This window comes from Dromiciops gliroides, chromosome 6 (genome assembly GCF_019393635.1).
Source record: "Dromiciops gliroides isolate mDroGli1 chromosome 6, mDroGli1.pri, whole genome shotgun sequence".
Taxonomy (NCBI): domain Eukaryota; kingdom Metazoa; phylum Chordata; class Mammalia; order Microbiotheria; family Microbiotheriidae; genus Dromiciops; species Dromiciops gliroides.
The window spans coordinates 90556913-90575531 of record NC_057866.1 but is presented as its reverse complement, the minus strand read 5'-3'; the positions used below and the strand labels follow the sequence as shown (position 1 = coordinate 90575531).

The window sequence follows — 18619 nt, the reverse complement described above, 5'->3', positions numbered from 1 at the left end:
AAATAGTAGTGGGATTCTGAACCTTGCCCAGGCATCAGCTCATTGAGTCAATAGACCCACTGAGACAGGTGTTGATAACCTTTTTGGAATACTTGAATTTTGAATGGAATTTTTTTTTTTTTGTGGGGCAATGAGGGTTAAGTGACTTGCCCAGGGTCACACAGCTAGTAAGTGTCAAGTGTCTGAGGCTGGTTTTGAACTCAGGTCCTCCTGAATCCAGGGCTGGTGCTTTATCCACTGCGCCACCTAGCTGCCGCAGAATGGAAATTTTTAAAGTCAAAAAAGTCCCATGCTTCAGCCAGTATGGCTCCCAGGACAGCTACAACATCTTACCTTTCCCCTAATAAGAAATGAAAAACACTGACTTGGCATTTCCATTGGGAGAATCACCAGCCCCTTCTTTGGTTCTTTTATTTTTTTTTTTTGGTGAGGCAATTGGAGTTAAGTGACTTGCCCGGGGTCACACAGCTAGTAAGTGTTAAGTGTCTGAGGCAGGATTTGAACTCAGGTCCTTCTGAATCCAGGGCCAGTGCTCTATCCACTGTGCCACCTAGCTGCCCCTTGGTTCATCTTTTGCAAGATTTCTGAAGAGGTGAAAGATTTGACCAGGCAGAGTTATATGAGATGGGGAGGTGCCCTAGTGCGAGAGGGCCCATGACTATGCCTAGGGATCATAGAGTATTAGAGCTGAAGGGAACTTTAAAGATGATTTAATCCAACCCCCTCATTTGACAGATAAATTGAGGCCTAGCACTGTGGAGTGACTTGGCCAGGGGCCAAGGTTCTTGGCCAAAAGGTCAAGGCACATTTCAAATTTGAGTCTCCTTTCTACAGATCCCTTTCCCTTCTCTTGGTGGTGCTTCATGCATTTGAATTTTCCACTTTGAGGAACCCATGAGGTGTTCAATGGCCCCGTTGTATTATTTTGGTTGAAAGGCTGAAGTTATGTCTCCAGAATCAAAGGCAATATCCAGAAAACTTCAACAACAAATCACAATGTTGTTCAAAACACATAAAAAACCGGGGCTGTTGCCCAGGATGATTTATTGTTTTCTTCTTTGGGGACTGAAAGGAAGGAGATAAAAGCTTAGTCATTTCATAGAAATTCCAGCTATAAATAAAATGTCATTCAGTCCCCTGCATGTGTTAATTCTACTTGAATTGAAAACACGCTAAATATAAATTGGGCAGTTTCTGGAAAGCCGAAGACCAAATCCAGGAATCTCTCCCCCCCTCCCCCCCCCACTATACTAACAATGCGTACTGTGTCTAGAGCATCATTTTCCAGAGGAGTCACAGTGTTTTTGATGATATCTGGCCAAATTCAGGCCTTCTGAATTGGAAATCAATTATGTCCTGCGTGGAAGTTAGTCACTTTAGGACAAATATTAATGCTTTCAGATCAGTGGGTTAGTAGCCAAAGCATCCCTGCCCTAGAGCCTAAAACATGATCCAATTCAATTCAAGAATCATTTCTAACAGCATTCACTACATGCTCGGTGCTGGGTGTAGAAAAACAAAAATGAGAACAGGCTTTGTCCTCAAGAAATTGACATTCTGAGAGCATGAGGCCAGAGAATCTGAATGTCGAGGAGTAAAGGCAAAGTGACTTCTGGGTGTAGAGATAATCAGCTGGTCCTAAGAGGACACACAGGTACATGGTTTGTTGTTTTGCCTATATTCAAAACCTGGTAGTACCTGATTAGTACTAGGGCAAGGAGGCACAGTGGATAGGGTACCTGGCCTGAAGCCAGAAAGGCTCATCTTTGTGAGTTCAAATCCAGCTTCAGATACTTCCTAGCTGTATGACTCTGGGTAAGTCACTGTTTGCCTCAGTTTCCTCATCTGTAAAATGAACTGGAGGAGGAAATGACAAACCATTCTAGTATCTTTGCCAAGAAAAGCCCAAATGGGGTCACAAAAGGTCAGAAGCAGCTGAAATGATTCAACAACAAAAAGTACCTACCAGAGCTGGAGCTCAGCCAACATAGCTTTGAGTTCCCAAGGCCACAGTGAAGTACTAGAGAATTTTAATAGGGGCATAATAAAAATATTAGTAATAGGTCACTTTTATCTAGCAGTTTATAGTTTACAAAGCAATTTCTTTCTAATAAAGCTACACCTATGTGGTGTTTTTTAAAAACTAGCTGCTCCTCATGGACAGAGACTATATTATTGTTTTTATTTTTGTACTGCTTGTGTTAAACACAAACAAATGTTCAGAAGAGCCGTGATATCATCTCTGTAAGGAACACTTGTAGCGAGAACTTCCTCAACCAAAGCAAGTCAGCATCTCATCTGCACCTTAGTAGAGAAGCCCAGTGATAGCATATGGAGATGAAATGACTTGTCCAGAGATAAAATTTGAACCCAGGTCTTCCTGATTCCAAGTTTCATCCACTTTGCCACTCTGATTCCTGTGCTTAATATAAGACTCCTGAATTGAACTGGGCGTTGAGGTGGTATAGTGGATACAGCACTGGGCCTGGGGTCAGGAAGACCTGAGTTCAAATCCAACCTCAGACACTTACTAGCTGTGTGATCCTGGGCAAGTCACTTTGAAGTAGTAGCTATAGCAGCAATGGATTTCATTGATCAGATTATTCGAGAGGTGTCCCAAAGAATTACAAGACTCAGTGCCTCAGTTTCCTAAGTTTTATTAGAATATTGTGAGGACACAGGGATAATACCATAGCAGAAAAGAAAAGGTATCTCTTCTAGGGGGAAGAAAGAAGGTACGTTATCTCCTCATTATCCTAATCTCCTCCTTAAGTAGGTACAGGGGAGGGCTTTTCCTAATTTGGAATTCCTGGGGTCCTAAGACTAGGCCTCCCGGCGACCCCCCCCCCAGGTACTTTTTTTCCCTGGAGGTGTGTTTTTGGAGTTTAAATGTATCACTTTACTTAAGATATGGTTTCCTGTCATCTAAGAATGCCAATTTAAACATTTCAGTTATTGATGGCTAGTTAAGGTCTCTGGCTTCTGTCTCCTTAGGCATCTGTTGTAGGTGTTAGTTGATAGAAACTCAAATCTCCAGGTAACAATGGATAAGAACTTAAGTTCCAGTTTATCTCTTTTTGCTGCTGTTTATCAGAGCTCAGGTCTTAGAGCTCAGGTATCTGTTAACCCTTTTTAGCCTCCTCCATCAACTTGCCTCAGTTTCCTTAACTATAAAATGTGGATCATAATAATACTCTCCTTTTAGGGTTATTATAAGGGTCAAATGATCATTATAAAGCACTTAGCATAGCCAAAGTACCAGGTGACCTTTGATAAGTCCCTTCCATGCTTTTCTCTAGGTCTCTGTTTCTTTAACTGTTTTTTTGTCCTTCAGTAAATCACTTTGAAAATTTAGCAATTGCTGCTGCTGCTGGTGCTACTACTACTACTACTACTACTACTACTACTACTACTACTACTACTATTGTACTATTTATATAGTACTATGTAAATCTACTATTCCTACTCCTGCTGCTACCACCATCACCACATCATCTCCTACAGGCCCGTGCCCATATTCAGAGCTTGGCAAATACTTGAGATTTCTTTAAATTTGACCACCATTCCCTAGCTATTTGAGGAAGAAGCCGTCCTTGAAGTGAGAAGGACTGTATTTGGAAGCCAGCCCTCCTACAACAGAAGCAGTGGAGGGGAAAGTGAATCAGTGGCAAGTTTGTCATCCAACCTAGCTGATGGAGCCAGATCCTCCTGAGCATTTAGTGAGGAAACTGGGGCAACAAAGGGCCTGAAATGGAATGGCTGGGGGTGCGGGGTATAGAGGGGGAAGATGTTGCTCCTTGAGATCAGGGACTGTCTGCCTCATGTTTTGTATTTGTATTCCCAGGATTTAGCCCATGACAAGCACTTAGTAAATGCTGATTGATTGTTGATTCCTTAGTAGCATTCTGGAAAGATCTGTTCAAATGTCTCTAGCCTTCCCTTCTAATCTTTCTTTAGGACTTTTGGTTGTTGAAACAGTCATAAAACTCTCCATGTGCACATGGGAAAAGTATGATGGGAAAGCCCAAGTTGTTCTTAAGAAAGTAATTTTCTTTGAGAACACCATCACCTGCTATCTTTACTTTCTGCTAGAAAAACAATCCTGGCTGTGCTACAAAAGTGCCAGGAGACCTTGGATAAGTCCCTTCCATTCTCTTTTCTAGGTGTCAGTTTCTTCTTTTTTTTTTTTTTAGTGAGGCAATTGGGGTTAAGTGACTTGCCCAGGGTCACACAGCTAGTAAGTGTTAAGTGTCTGAGGTCGGATTTGAACTCAGGTTCTCCTGATTCCAGGGCAGGGGCTCTATCCACTGTGTCACCTAGCTGCCCCTAGGTGTCAGTTTCTTGACTTGTCATTTAAAAGCCAACCGAAGCACAAGATCTTGTGTTTCATTAACAGAAGCGGTGACTAAGTCTCAGATACTTGAATAAATCTGTTTCCATCCTTTATTAATACCTAAGAAAAAGGCTTGGGTCCCAAAGTAAAGTTGTTTTGTTCTGAGATCATACCTCATAAGATGTAAAGTTGGAAGAGATCATCTGGTCCAGCTGCTTCGCTTTACAAAGGAAGAAACTGAGAGCCACTGTAGGTTAGGTCTTGCTTTGTATGTGTAATTTAGAAACCTTATAATAGTTCAGTGAAATGTAATTCATGTACATTTCGAAAACATTTCTCCCATCCCACAAATTGAAAAATTGGTGCTATCCTTTCATTCAGTTCAACAATTCGGTTCCAGGGTAGGGTAGTATTGAAAGAACTGGAGTGGGCATGAGGAGACCAGCATTTGAATCCTGGCTTTATGACCTTGGACAGTCCATTTTACTTGTCAGTCTATAGGTGTGGGTTGGGGTGGAATTGGAGGTGGAGAGGGAGAAGATGAGATTATCTCTGAGTCACCTTTCAGGTCTAAATGCTGTGACCCCATTCACAAATAACAAACACATTTATTGAGCACCTTCTGTGTGTGGAACAGTGTGCTAGTACTGACAGCACTTAGAAAATTTTGATGAAACATACAGCCCCTTTCTTCATGGACCTTATATCTAATCATTTGCTCACGCATTCCCCTATTAGATAGACTTCAAGCCCCTTGAAGTCAGGGGCTGGGCCATTTCTCATCTCTTTTCCCAATACCAGGCACAGGATCTCTCTGGAATGTGATGCAGGTTGATAGTACATTGAATGTTTGAGTTTCACAGAACCTTAGGGGAAACTGTCTAGTCAAATCCCACTGCGAAATATGAACCTTTGTCACAACATCCCAACAATAATAAAGTATGTTGTTTCACAAAACAAACCTTGGAAGGTAGATAATTACCAGTATTTTTATCCCCATTTTTCTCTTCAGGGAAGGAAAGCAATAATAAGATGCCAAGTGACTGGCCCAGGGTCATACAGTTGGGGAGTATCTAGGATGAATTCAAACTCAGTTCTCCTGACTCCTGAGTTCCATTACACTTGGATAAAATGGAGGTTCCATTAAAAGAGGATGAATTCATTTTTGGCTTGGTCGTTTTTAGGTTCTAGCTGGGACAAGCCCCTGGAAATGTTCACAAGGCCATTGAAACAAGACTGGAGCCTGAGTGTCAGTGGCACTGGAGATAAAGCTTTGGGAATCAATGTTGATCTTCATTGAAGCAATGGGAATCAGTGTGATTCATTCCACATTCCTTAAGTTCATCATGTGGACAATTCCACTCGACAAACCTCAACTAGAATACTTCCAGTGATGAGGAACTCACTCCTTCTTAAAGTAGATAGCTTTGTTAGGATGTTCTTAATTATAAGCTGAAATCTGCATCCCTCTTTATATTTTGGAAGGGAGCAGTAATTGCCATATGGGAATGAAGCAATAGATTCCCCCTCCTCCCACCATTTCAGCAGACCTTTGTGGCCTAGAACAGCATCTGTTTGAACTGGGCAGTCAGAAGATCCACTTTCATTCCTTCCTTTCCTGTCCTCTTTGATCCACTGCTTCTTAATCTGCAAAATATTTTCTGATTTCAGAGTTGCTGGAAATAATGAACTAAACCTTAGAATCTAATTCTATTCTTGTTCATGCTTAGGTTGTGCTACTGCTAATTTAGTCAGTCATCTGGAGACCAGGGACTTCTCCATTTATACAATCAAGATCACAATGATATTTTTCCTTAGGGGACTCTCAGACAAATCAACAAAATGCACTGAAAAGCACTGGTTGATCGTATTATGAATGGACTAAAGCTTCTTGTAGCCAGGTTAAAAAGCAGCTTAGATTGTTGTTTTTCTTTTAGTCCTGACATTCTGTGATTCTCAGCTTTCATTCATTCATTCATTCATTCGGTAAAAATTAATTACCTACGATGTGCCAGCTTCACAATTTATAGAATCTTTGACTTTAGAAAGAGACCTTTGACTCAGAATTTGACCTTAGTTTAATCACCAGCTCAATGTTGGAATACCCTCAAACTCATGATGGAAAAATGCTCTCCACATACAAAGAACTGATGAACTCAGAGCACAGATTGAAGCAAATTTTTTCTCTTCATTTTTCTTGCTTTTTGGGTGGGAAGGGGGGGAAACATGTCTAATGCAGAAATGTGTTTTGCCTGACTTCATCTGTATAATGGATATCATATTTCTTGCCTTCTCAATGGGTGGGGGAAGGCTTGCAGGGAGGGAGGGAATGTGAAACTGAAAATAAAAAAGATAATTGAATTTATTAAAAAAAAAAAAGGAATAGCCGAGCCATATCTCTGGCAAGTAGCCATCCAGGCTGCTAATTAAATAATTTCAGTAATGAGGAGCTTGCTACCTCAAGACAGTGTATTTCATTGTTTGAGATCTTTAACTTTAAAATGGTCTTCCATTTATTAAGCTGAAATATATCTTACTGTAATTAATACCCCCTGGGGCTCTTTGGAGGGCTTTTCTTCTTTCCTCTGCAGCCTCCATTTTTAATTCTGCTTCTGCATTTGAAAATGGCTATTATGACATCCATTATTTAGTAATATAACATCTGATTAGAAAAATGCTTTACATACATTATTTGTAAAATTTACTTCAATTAAAAACCCATTTTCTTTCCCTTCTGCCTTCCCCCATTGATTGTGAGGGAGTGGGTATGGAAAAAAAAAGAAAAAAAAAGTTGTTTTTACATATACAAAGTCCTTTATACATATCAGATTTGATTCTCACTGACAATAAAGGAGGCCAAACAATTTATGATTATCATCATCTTTTTATTAAAAATTAATTTTATTTTCAACAAGCATTTATTTTTTTCTCCCTTCTTTTTTCTCTTTTCCTCTTGCATTGGCTATGTTAAAAATGTGTCTCATTCTGCATGCATAGTCCATCATTCTCTGTCAAGAGTTACCACTACTAAGCCTATCCTCTAAAGGGATCAAAAGAAGAAAAGGAAAGGACTTATATGTACAAAAATATTTGTAGCACCTTTATTTTAATTAAAAAATCCTGGGGCAGCTAGGTGGCACAGTGGATAGAGCACTGGCCCTGGAGTCAGGAGGACCTGAGTTCAGATCCGGCCTCAGCCACTTAACACTTACTAGCTGTGTGACCCTGGGCAAGTCACTTAACCCCAATTGCCTCACTTGAAAAAAAAAATCCTGAATGTGAGATAAAATGGCCATTTCTATATACTTGCATATGTCCATTTACATACAATTGTCCATCAGAAAAAAAGACCTGTTCATGAAGATGAAGTTTTAAATTATAGATTGCTTTTTTTGAAATATATAATAAATCAACAGATAACTTTCAGATTTTTCAGTGATCTAATTTTCTTTTTTTTAGCTATCCTATCAATGTTTCTCATTATCTCTCCCTCCTCCACATCAAAAAAGAAAAAAAAAATCCTTTTAACAAATTTGTACAGTCATGTATAAATCTCTCTTAGGAGGTGGCTGGCATGCTACATCTTATAGAGCCCTATCATTCCCATTGAAAAGGTAATGAAACTGAAACTGAGAAGTAAAATGACTTACCCAAGATAAGTCATAACTAGGATGCAGAAGAGGCAGGTCTTGAACTGATTCTAACTTCAAATTCTATTACATTGTACTGTTACCTCTTATTTCCAAATTAAATGTTCCCTGGGTTCTTCCCTCTACCCAATGTTCCCACCCCCAGAAAGAAGAGGAGAGATAGAGATTTAGAAACTTTTTCACATGCCCTGAGGTAAAAAAATCAAAACCAAAACCAAACAAACCAACAAAAAAAACCTTTCCCATTTCTCCCTGTCAACATATGGTATTTTAAATATTTTCTTCCAAAGTATACATTGCAATTCATATTAAATGTTGTATTATCAATCATTGTTTTGGCCATAGTATGAATAACTCTCCCCCTCCCCTCCCCCCCCCAAAAAAAGCCCAGCACTGAAATTATGATACCTGGAACAAAAATAGATTTGGGAGCATAATTCACCTCCAACCTGGTCTTAAGTGCTAAGAACATATGAAATACTATGAGTTTTTGGTCCCTGACTCTTTCCTCTGTGTTTATCTTACATTTACAATTTTATGGTATTTGTAGAACAGATTTATTTGACAGGTATTGCCTTCCCTGAATCCTACCCCCCACTTCCTCCTGCCCTCTTCCTTGAAAAAGGGAACAGAGAAAGCTGCCAGTCCCGCAACCAACCCCACTGTTCCCTGGGAAGGATAAAGTGTCTTAACATTTGTTTTTACTGCAGGATACCTAAACGTGCTCTCGAATAACCGCTGGAGGGAACGTTGGTGCCGAGTGAAAGATAATAAGCTCATTTTCCACAAGGACAGGACGGACCTGAAGACCCACATTGTGTCCATTCCTCTCCGAGGCTGTGAAGTGATCCCGGGCTTGGATTCCAAACATCCCTTGACATTCCGTTTGCTTCGAAATGGGCAGGAAGTCGCTGTACTCGAGGTGCGCTATGTGGGAGGGGCCTAGGCTCCACGGGGCTGCAAGCCAGCTAGCACTTACCCGCTGGGAGACAGGCTCATACTCTGCTGCTGCCCCATGTTCTGCCCCTCTCACATTTTTGTTCTGTTTTTCTGCCTTTCTGCCTTGGCCTTTTCACGCTGCTGTGGTTCCTTACCTAGGTGCTGTACTCTGTCTACCTCTCCTGTACCTGACCCCCCCTCCGAAAGAGCTTGGGGAAGCTGTTCTTTCAGATAGCCCTTAGGAAACCTGTTGTGCCCATGACCCGATTCTATGTTCATTGGCTGGTGCAGGGGCACAATCCTGTTCTATGTGTTTGGCCTACCAAGTCTATGCATTCATTTTGTCATTTGTTGACAAATTCTGTCAACAGATATTTAATGAGCACCCACTTTGTCTAAAACAGTTTATTAGGAGTTTGACTTGGAAAACCACAAATTAATATTATCTATGTGTTAGTGCATTTTAATTTATTTTAAATATTTCTCCAATTACATTTTAATCTAGTTTGGGCTGGACAGGGAATATTGTGGGCAGCATCCTTTATGCCTCTTCTCTAAGGGATATCAGGCCCAATCCTTGTATTTTACAGGTGAGGAAACTGAGGTAACCAAGTATGTATGATACCTGAAATCTTATCATTAGCCCCAATACAAACTTGTCATTTTATTGGTTTAGGGAATTTCTTATGAAGGAACTCCCTCTACTGATGGAGATTTGCAAGTGCTCTGTAATTTATAATCTTAGAAAATTGTTTGGACACTGAACCTGTCATAGCCAGTATGTTTCAGAAGCTGAGGTCTTCCTGCCTCTGAGGTTAGCGCTGTATCCCCTATGTTACATTGCTTCTCCAGATATAAATGGTTCGGAGCATAGCCCCCTTGAGTATCTTTAAAAAGTATACTTTGGGGCAGCTAGGTGGCGCAGTGGATAAAGCACTAGCCCTGGATTCAGGAGGACCTGAGTTCAAATGTGGCCTCAGACACTTGGCACTTACTAGCTGTGTGACCCTGAACAAGTCACTTAACCCCCAGTGCCCCAGAAAGAAAAAAAAAAGAAAAGTATACTTACTTTAAAGAATGTTAGGTCTTGGGAGGTTAGTCTATACTTGACACACAGGAACAAATGAATAGAAAGGCCTTTATTAAGCACTTACTATATGCAAAGTACTGGGGGGGTACAAATAAAAGAGCAAGACAGTCTCTGCTCCCATTCACCTATAGGGAGGAGTGGCTGGAGGGCAGAAGGAAAGACTCCACAGTCCTCATAATAAAGCAGAATGTAATTCACTGCTAAATCCATAACCATTTCTGATGTCAAACTATCTGACATTTCTAAGCATTTGGGGGATGAGAACTTTCTTTTTTGTGTGTCTTCAGTAGGTGTGGCTAAGGTGCAGGCAGGGGCCAAAGGTTTGCAGAGAATCAACCCTCTTCAAAGATGGATTCCCTGGATCATGGCTCTGAGGAACAAGCTGAAAGCAGGACTAGTGGTCTGGGGGTTTGGGGAGAGGGCAGTGCTATTTCTGGAGTTCTTGGGCTCAGATACTTAGGCTGCCTCCATCTGGGTCTGAGGAAGTAGTGTTTGGGGCCATAAACATAGTGGATCATTCATGAAACCCTGAATCTTTATTGGATATGGAATGCCTTTTTTTAAAAAAAGAATGTCATAAATTCTATATAATAATTTAAAAGCTGTCCTGCTTACCTGTCTCCTTCTGAGGCTCCTTCTTTTCTTTCTTTCTTTCTTTCTTTCTTTCTTTCTTTCTTTCTTTCTTTCTTTCTTTCTTTCTTTCTTTCTTTCTTTCTTTCTTTCTTTCTTTCTTTCTTTCTTTCTTTCTTTCTTTCTTTCTTTTTTTTTGGTGGGGCAAGGATGGTTAAGTGACTTGCCCAGGGTCACACAGCTAGTAAGTGTCAAGTGTCTGAGGCTGGATTTGAACTCAGTTCCTCCTGAATCCAAGGCCAGTGCTTTATCCACTGCACCACCTAGCTGCTCCCTCGAGGCTCCTTCTTAACCCTTTTGTACATTAAAACAAATTCTAGAATGTCCTTTCTTTTCTTCTTTTTTTTTTGGTACTTGGTCCTAGAAAAATCAAGGAGTTCCAAATTTGGAATGCTTCTCAGAAGCATGAGAGTGCCCTCCAAAACATCCCTGATGAGTGGTTATCCATTTCCATTCCCTCTTCAGGTATTTCTCATGGTTCTAAAAATCTGTCTCTGTCTTATTGGCAATTTCTACCTTTAACCTTAGTCCTGCTCAGCCACAGAAGAAAGGACAAGTCTCAACTCTTCTTCCTGCCCCTCATATATTTGAAGATAGTGTTCATGGCTTTTCTTCTTTAAGCCAAATATCCCATTTATTTCACTAATTCCTGTTCCGTGTGGTTTCCAGTCCTCTTTACCATCTTGGTCCCCTCCCTACATGTCCACCTGAGCATGTTAGGAAGCCCAGAGCAGAACATAATATTCCAGGTAGGTTCTGATCAAGGGTGAAGGACAGTACCAGAATTTGGACATTATGTAGACCTTTATTATTATAGCCCAAGATATATTTACAGGTGAGGAAACTGAGGTTTATTGTTTATTTTTGGCAACTCTATCATGCCTTAGTTTACATTCAGCCTGTGGGCACTTAAAATCCTTGTCTTTTTTTTTTTTTACATGAGCTCTTTTCTTTGTATTTCTACATGAACTGGTTTTTAGCTTCGTCCTATCATTTTATTGTTAATTTTTTTAACCTTTGTGCAGGACGCTCTTCTTTATTAAATTGCATCTTTTAAAATTTACAATGAAATTTAACAGGAATATGTTTCTATCTCATAAATGTCTTCACAGGAGGACCAGCTGGTATTGTTTTGCTCCAGTTTAGATGGCTGCCCTTCCCAAGAATTTATAATTACATTTTTAAAAAAAACATTCAAAAGAATTCTGTTTCCCTTCATTGTTTAAGAATTAGAGTTACACTCTGAAGTAACACTTTTCATTCTAGAAGAGAATTTGGAATAAAGTGGTTCCTGAACCTTTTCAAAATTGGGTTAGTTACTTAATTACCAAAAGGACCTCTTTCTAAGGAGAGACAAATTTGGACTGATATTCAGATAATCCTTTACTGCATTCCTAATCTGTTGAATCACTGTGGTGGTGATTAAAAGGGTCTGCCAGGTCCTGCCAAATGCCTAGTGACAAAGTATACGTTTGTTCTCTGGGAAATAGATTGGGAGAGGCTCATCTGATCTGACCCATCTCAAGCTGGTGAATTTTAGCTCTTGAAGACCATATATTAAGTTATATAGTCTTCGCAATTACTTTGATGAAGGCTGTATCGACGGCAGTGAAATTACAGATCTTTTTGGTTTTCAATTATTAGGGAAAACATCCTTACAATTAGATCTGTTTAGCAATGGAATGAGCTGCCACAGGAGGGTAGCTAGGTGAAGGTGGCTTCTCTCTCCTTCTCTTTGCTAATCCCTAATATACTTTAATAAATGCTTAATGCCCAAAGACTGGTGCTAAAGCTTCTAATTTAAGGCGACCACACAATAGATTTTTAGACATCACAGTTAGATTTTTTTTAAGCTCCCCCATGAATGGAGGTGTTCAAGCACATCGTGGATGACTGATCCCCTGAAAGGAATGTTGTAGAGCAGAGGTATCATTTGATACATTGAACTGCAGTGGCTGGCAATACTCTAAAGTATACTCTAAACCAGATTAAAATGTAAATGGGAAATATTTAACAAAATAATTAAAAATACAACAAAACATAGATCAAAAACAAAGTCAATATGTAGCCCACTGGGATCCTTCTGTATGAATTGGTAGTCCCTGACTCTATTTGAGTTCAGTACCACTGTTGTAGAAGACCCACATGTTGAGGAAAAATTGGACAATATGACTTATGGTTTATTTCATCTCTGTAAGTCTGATTTTTAATATGCCATTAGAAATCTCTCTGTTAACTCCAATACAATTCATCACTGGTGAGCCTAAGAGTGGGGGTCCCATTGTAGGCCTTACATGCGTGTTTACAAAAGTTCACTCAAGTGTCATCCACTGCTTTGGTGGCCCAGTTGGCCCTAAGCCTGGTGGTAATGACTTTCATAGAATATTGCTCAATCTCATAGGCCCACACAGTGGGTGTGGGTAGTTTCCTGTGGAGATGACCTCTTGCCCTCCCTTTACCCCCTTCTAAGCCTAGATTTTTGAGGTAGCAGTGACCACTCTTTGTGTCTCCAGATGTGCCAAGGACTGGAAGAGGCAGTTATTTTCTGGCACAGACATTTCTAGTTCCATCTGTATTTTATCAAAAATTTTAGAGGATGCATTTACAGGCCCATGTTGCTGATTTTCAAATTTATTTCTGTTAGGGGTGAAGCAGATCTGTTTTTAGTATGTTGGGGCACATTTAAAGTTTACCTAAAGTGTCTCTAGAGGGACATTAGTGAAATAAAGCATGTCCAGATTGGGCAACCATTGAGGAGTCATAGGCTAGATCCTAGGGCTGAAGGCTGGAAAGGACCATGGAGAATGTCTAGTTGAACAGGTCCGGGTCATACAGGAAATCAACAGCTATAAGAGGATTGAACCCAAGCCATCTGGCTCCTACAATGCCCTTTCTACTATATAAATCTACTTGAATAGTTGAGGGAACTGGCCGTGTTTTGGGCAGGGGCTATGTCAGCCAACATTTGTTCCTCTCCTGGCCATGCTTCTGACTTTCCAGGCTTTAACATTGTGCTTCTACATGGATTCCTTCATCTCCTGCCCCCTGTCTTCCACTTCCTTCTCTATATTGTCTTTCTCCATTAGAATGTAAGCTTGTTCAGGGCAGGGATGATCATTCTATTTTAGCTTTAATTGTTTTTCCCATTGCTTAACACAGTGCATGGTACATACCAAGTGCTTAATAAATAAATGCTTGTTACATATATTTAGATTGGAAAAGAGAGGACTTAGTCAGGGGACCGTGATACGGGTTTCCAAGTATCTGAAAAGCCATCATGTAGAAGAGAGTATATTTGTTCAGTTTGATGCCGATGGGACCTAGAGATCTTTGGGACTGGTTGGATGCAAGTTATATGGAGCAAGGTTTTGGCTCAATATTAAGAAAACCTTCCACACAATTAGAGCTGTGTCCAACAATCATTCAATGAATGAAATAACAAATGAATGTTGCAAACCACCACTCTGTTTCCTCATTTTATTCTTATGACAGGCTCTGTAGTCCACAATTCCTGTGGTTCCCACAAGGGTGTTACTCATGGTAGTTGGTCTATCTTATTCAGTCCTTTGGTTGTATAGTGACTTTTGGGAGATTAGGATGAGAATCAAATGAGATCATATATGACAAAGACGGTGGAACCATAAAGTACTATAGAAATTATTATATGTACTTCAGTATCATTTCAGTGTCATTTTTTTTTTTTTTGCAGGCAATGGGGGTTAAGTGACTTGCCCAGGGTCACACAGCTAGTAAGTGTCAGGTATCTGAGGCCGGATTTGAACTCAGGTACTCCTGAATCCAGGGCTGGTGCTTTAACCACTGCGCCATCTAGCTGCCCCATTTCAGTGTCATTTTAAACTTGGATTCTCTCACATTGTTTTATCATTGATAAGCTCCCAAGGTCCCTAATGAGTGTTATCACTTTTGAATGGGTAGACGGAGGTTCATTATTATTATTGGTAATAGTAATGATAGTTGATGGGAGGATCAGATGAGCTAATTAGTTTAAGCACTTTGTAATAACAAATTTAAATGTTAATTGTCACCAATATCATCGTCGTCATCTCAACTAGGTAGGCAAAGAAAAGAAGAAGGCATTGCAGTCAGGGAGTAGAATAATATGGATGAAGACTAGGAACCTGGAGTATATAAGATTTTTTCAGTAGATTCATCTGGCTGGAATAGAGGACTTGCATAGAGAGTAGTAATATGCTACTTTTAATAGATTCTAGTCATAATTACTGAGAAATGTTGGGCAAGAGTTTAGGGCACAAGATTTAAGCTATTTATCCAACATGAGCATGGTAGAAGTGTGGAGTGCTTATATACTTAGTAGATGTCCCAGGTGACCCTTGTGGTGCTCCAATAACAATAGCCCATCCCCATTTCTAATACAGCTTCTGCCATCCTATAGAGAAATATGGGCTGCCAATTAATTAACCAGCAAATGAGTGTGGTTTATAAGTTGACCACTAAGTCAATTCCTCATCTCCGCCTACTGGTTTCCCTGGCTTATTTCAGCACTAGGCTCAAATAGCATCTTCTGCAAGAAGTCTTCCTCAGTCTGTTTAATGCAAGTGGCTTCCTTCTGTTGGTTAGCTCCAGTTTATCCTGCATGTGTCTTGTTTCTTCATGGTTGTCTTCACGTTATCTTCTCCAGTAGACTGAGAGGTCCTTGAGAGCAGGAACTGACAGTTTTTGCCCTTTTTTTGTATCCCTAGCACTTATCATTGTGCCTGCTGTAGGTGCTTAATAAATATTCATCATACAACTGGTTTTGTCAATCATATCCTTTAGACCCACTTGGTCTTCCCCAAAGTCCTGTGTTATCTCCATTACCTAACTGCTCTGTTTGGAGGGGGAACCATGAAAAAGTTACCAGACTTCCTGGACTGTAGTGAGCAGGGTGAATATTAAAGCCTTTGGGAAAGTCGAGACAGGACTTACAATAAGACCATGGTCTCATCTCCACCTTACGCTCTGTTCCAACTCTGTCTTTACTTCTGATCCTTACTGACAACAACCCCATTAGCGAGACAGGGAAGGAATTCTTTTCCTTATTTGACAGAGGAAGAAACTGAGACTCAGTTTGTTTCAGTGCCTGTCCCAGAATGATGAAGCTACAAAATGGCAGAGCTGGGACTCGGACTCATATCAGTCCGTGGTTTTTTCCATGATAATTCAATATGCAAAGTAAAACTTATTCCCAAGTGGATATGGAACCAGAGAGCAAGAAAAAACAGTGGGGTCCAAAGAAGACTGCTTCAGACATTCCCCAGGATGAATGGCTCCTTTCCATACTGAGTTGACAGGCGCACTTGGGTTCTTTGCTGAAACCTGAATAATTTTGTTATTTGCAGGCATATTTGTGGTATAAATTTCATTTTGGTTATTGGTCATAATGATGATTCAGATATTCCTATAGCACTTTAAGGTTGACAGGATCCATTCCTTATAAGAACCTTAGAAGGGAGACGGCACAAGTATTGCCACCCTCATTTTACAAATGGGGACAATGAGGCTCAGAGGGGTTTAATGGACTTGTCTGTAATCACACAGCTTGTATTTTGCCTGTGGGGCTTTATGATTCAAAGGTTTAGGTCAGTGACCTAAAGGGTGATGCATGGTGGGTAACAGTGGGATGGCATTTGTTTTTCAAAATATTTTTTTTCTTTTTTTTCTTTAGCGAGGCAATTGGGGTTAAGTGACTTGCCCCGGGTCACACAGCTAGTAAGTGTTAAGTGTCTGAGGCCGGATTTGAACCCAGGTCCTCCTGACTCCAGGGCCGGTGCTCTATCCACTGCGCCACCTAGCTGCCCCCAAAATATTTTTTAATGATGACTTTTGGGCTAAAAGTGGTGATTTGGACATGTGTGTGTATACATATATGTATATATATACACACATACACACACACACACACACACACACACGTGTGTGTGTGTGTGTGTGTGTATGAAGAAAGAAAGAGACAGAGCCTCAAAGTGCAAAGGAAGAGGATTAGTTCCATAGTCAGAGTGGAGAATAATGGAAAGTTTGAATGCTACATTGCTACCCTTAGGATGCTAAAAGCAATTGAGAAAGACTTTCATTGCATTAGGTGGTTCCTGTATAGAGGATTTGTGGAAAAAAACAAGCAAAGATGACATAGGGTAAGAAGGTGCAGGTGAGTTATGATCCCTGTCAGGTAAAGAAGTATTGATTCCAGTGACACAGGGTATCCATCAGGGGATCATTAATGAAGGACTGGCTATAGAATATTTCTATTATGCTCATTATCCTCAAGGCAGTTAAATGATGCAGTGAAGAGAGGGCTGGGCCCAGAGTCAGGAAGACTTGAATTCAAATCTAGCCTCATATATTCATTAGTGTAGTTCTGGATAAGTCACTTAACTAAGCTATCTGCCTCAATTTCTTCAGCATCTACTTCCCAGGGTTGTTATGAGGATCAAAGGACATAATATTAGTAAAGTATTTAGCACAGTATCTGGCACCTAATAGGTCTATATCAATGCTTATTCCCTTCCCCCCATTATCTTTGCTTCAGCATACTCTATCAGCAAATTCCTAATGAAGCATGCCAGCACAGCTTTGCAAGACAATTCTCTCAACTGAAAATGTCATACACAGATTCTAGCCCTTAGCAGGTGCTTATAAATATTTGTTGCTTCATCATTGATTGTAATCCCAGCATTCACAGGAGCTATGTATAGCACAATACTGTAGAACAGAAATGTTCTGATGATCTTAGAGCCAAATTGAGATGTGTTCTTTGCCTCTTCTCAACAGGCTTCATCCTCTGAAGAAATGGGCCGATGGATTGGAATCTTATTAGCTGAAACAGGGTCATCCACGGACCCTGGAGCGCTCCATTATGACTATATTGATGTGGAGATGACTGCTAATGTCATCCAAACAGCCAAACAGACATTCTGGTAAGATGCCTGTCAGTGAGTTAAATATTGCTGATATTCTCACTGAGTTATTTGCAGTTATATGGCAAAAAACCAAAAGGACAAAAAACCAAACAAGTTTTCTTTTATATATATATATATATTGGGGGGCAGGGCAATGGGGGTTAAGTGACTTGCTCAGCTTGCAAGTGTCAAGTGTCTGAGGCCAGATTTGAACTCAGGTCCTCCTGACTCCAGGGCTGGTGCTTTATCCACTGAGCCACCTAGCTGCCCCCACAAGTTTTCTTTTAAACAGAAACAAAGGTAGTTCAAAACTTCTGTAGGTTTATTTTAATGTACTTAATAGGTATTCTACCTACCATCACCCTCAAAATATGTCTTGGGACACTTTGTGCCCCATCCTAAGGGCCAAAATTTGGGAAAGAGCTGGACAGGTCGGAGTGGTAGCCAGAGAAGGTGACCAGGCTGGCAAAGGCTTCCAAAAACATGGGCATTCAATGATTGCTGTGCTCCCATTCAATCAGATGATTCAGTTGTGAACTTTGGTCTGCAGGAAATTTATAAACCTTCACTTCTTTTCCAAGGATGCAGCTTCATACAGGGAAAGCTAAAGATCGACAATCTTGAACCATATTAGTCCTGACTTTATTAATATATATTTTAGCATTTCAATCTTGCCTGCCTTTTCTACTAGACAAGTTTGATGAAGTTGACTGACTCTTGTGGAGATAAAGCCTGAATTTTTAGTGCCTTTATTGAATGCACTTTTGAATTTATATATAAAGCTGCTAAAAAGATTTAGAAATATTTTTTAAAAAAATTTTGTATGTAGGAACATTTTTTTTTGACCAAATAGCTACAAAGATGCATTAAAGTCTGGAAATGGAAATGATTAAATGAGGACAAGGAGGAAGAGGCGCCTAGAAGGAAAAGAAGATTTAGGAATAAGAACCGCTTCTATTTATATTGTTCTGTACAAGTTACCAAATGCTTTTCCCCTCACTGTTATAACTTGTGAGGTACGTAGTTTGGACAGGATTGTTCTGATTTTATAGATGAGGAA

At 40.2% G+C, this 18619-nt stretch overlaps 1 protein-coding gene across 6 annotated transcripts in view; it reads left to right on the top strand.

Annotated features, from left to right (window-relative positions):
• Nucleotides 1-18619, top strand: part of AFAP1 (actin filament associated protein 1) — a 242686-nt gene that overhangs the window by 179123 nt on the left and 44944 nt on the right. For all 6 annotated transcript variants that reach the window (XM_043973039.1, XM_043973038.1, XM_043973036.1 and 3 more), the window contains 2 exons: nucleotides 8694-8905; nucleotides 17432-17577. In XM_043973039.1, coding sequence (XP_043828974.1) covers nucleotides 8694-8905; nucleotides 17432-17577 — 358 coding nt within the window. The remainder of the gene's footprint in view (nucleotides 1-8693; nucleotides 8906-17431; nucleotides 17578-18619) is intronic.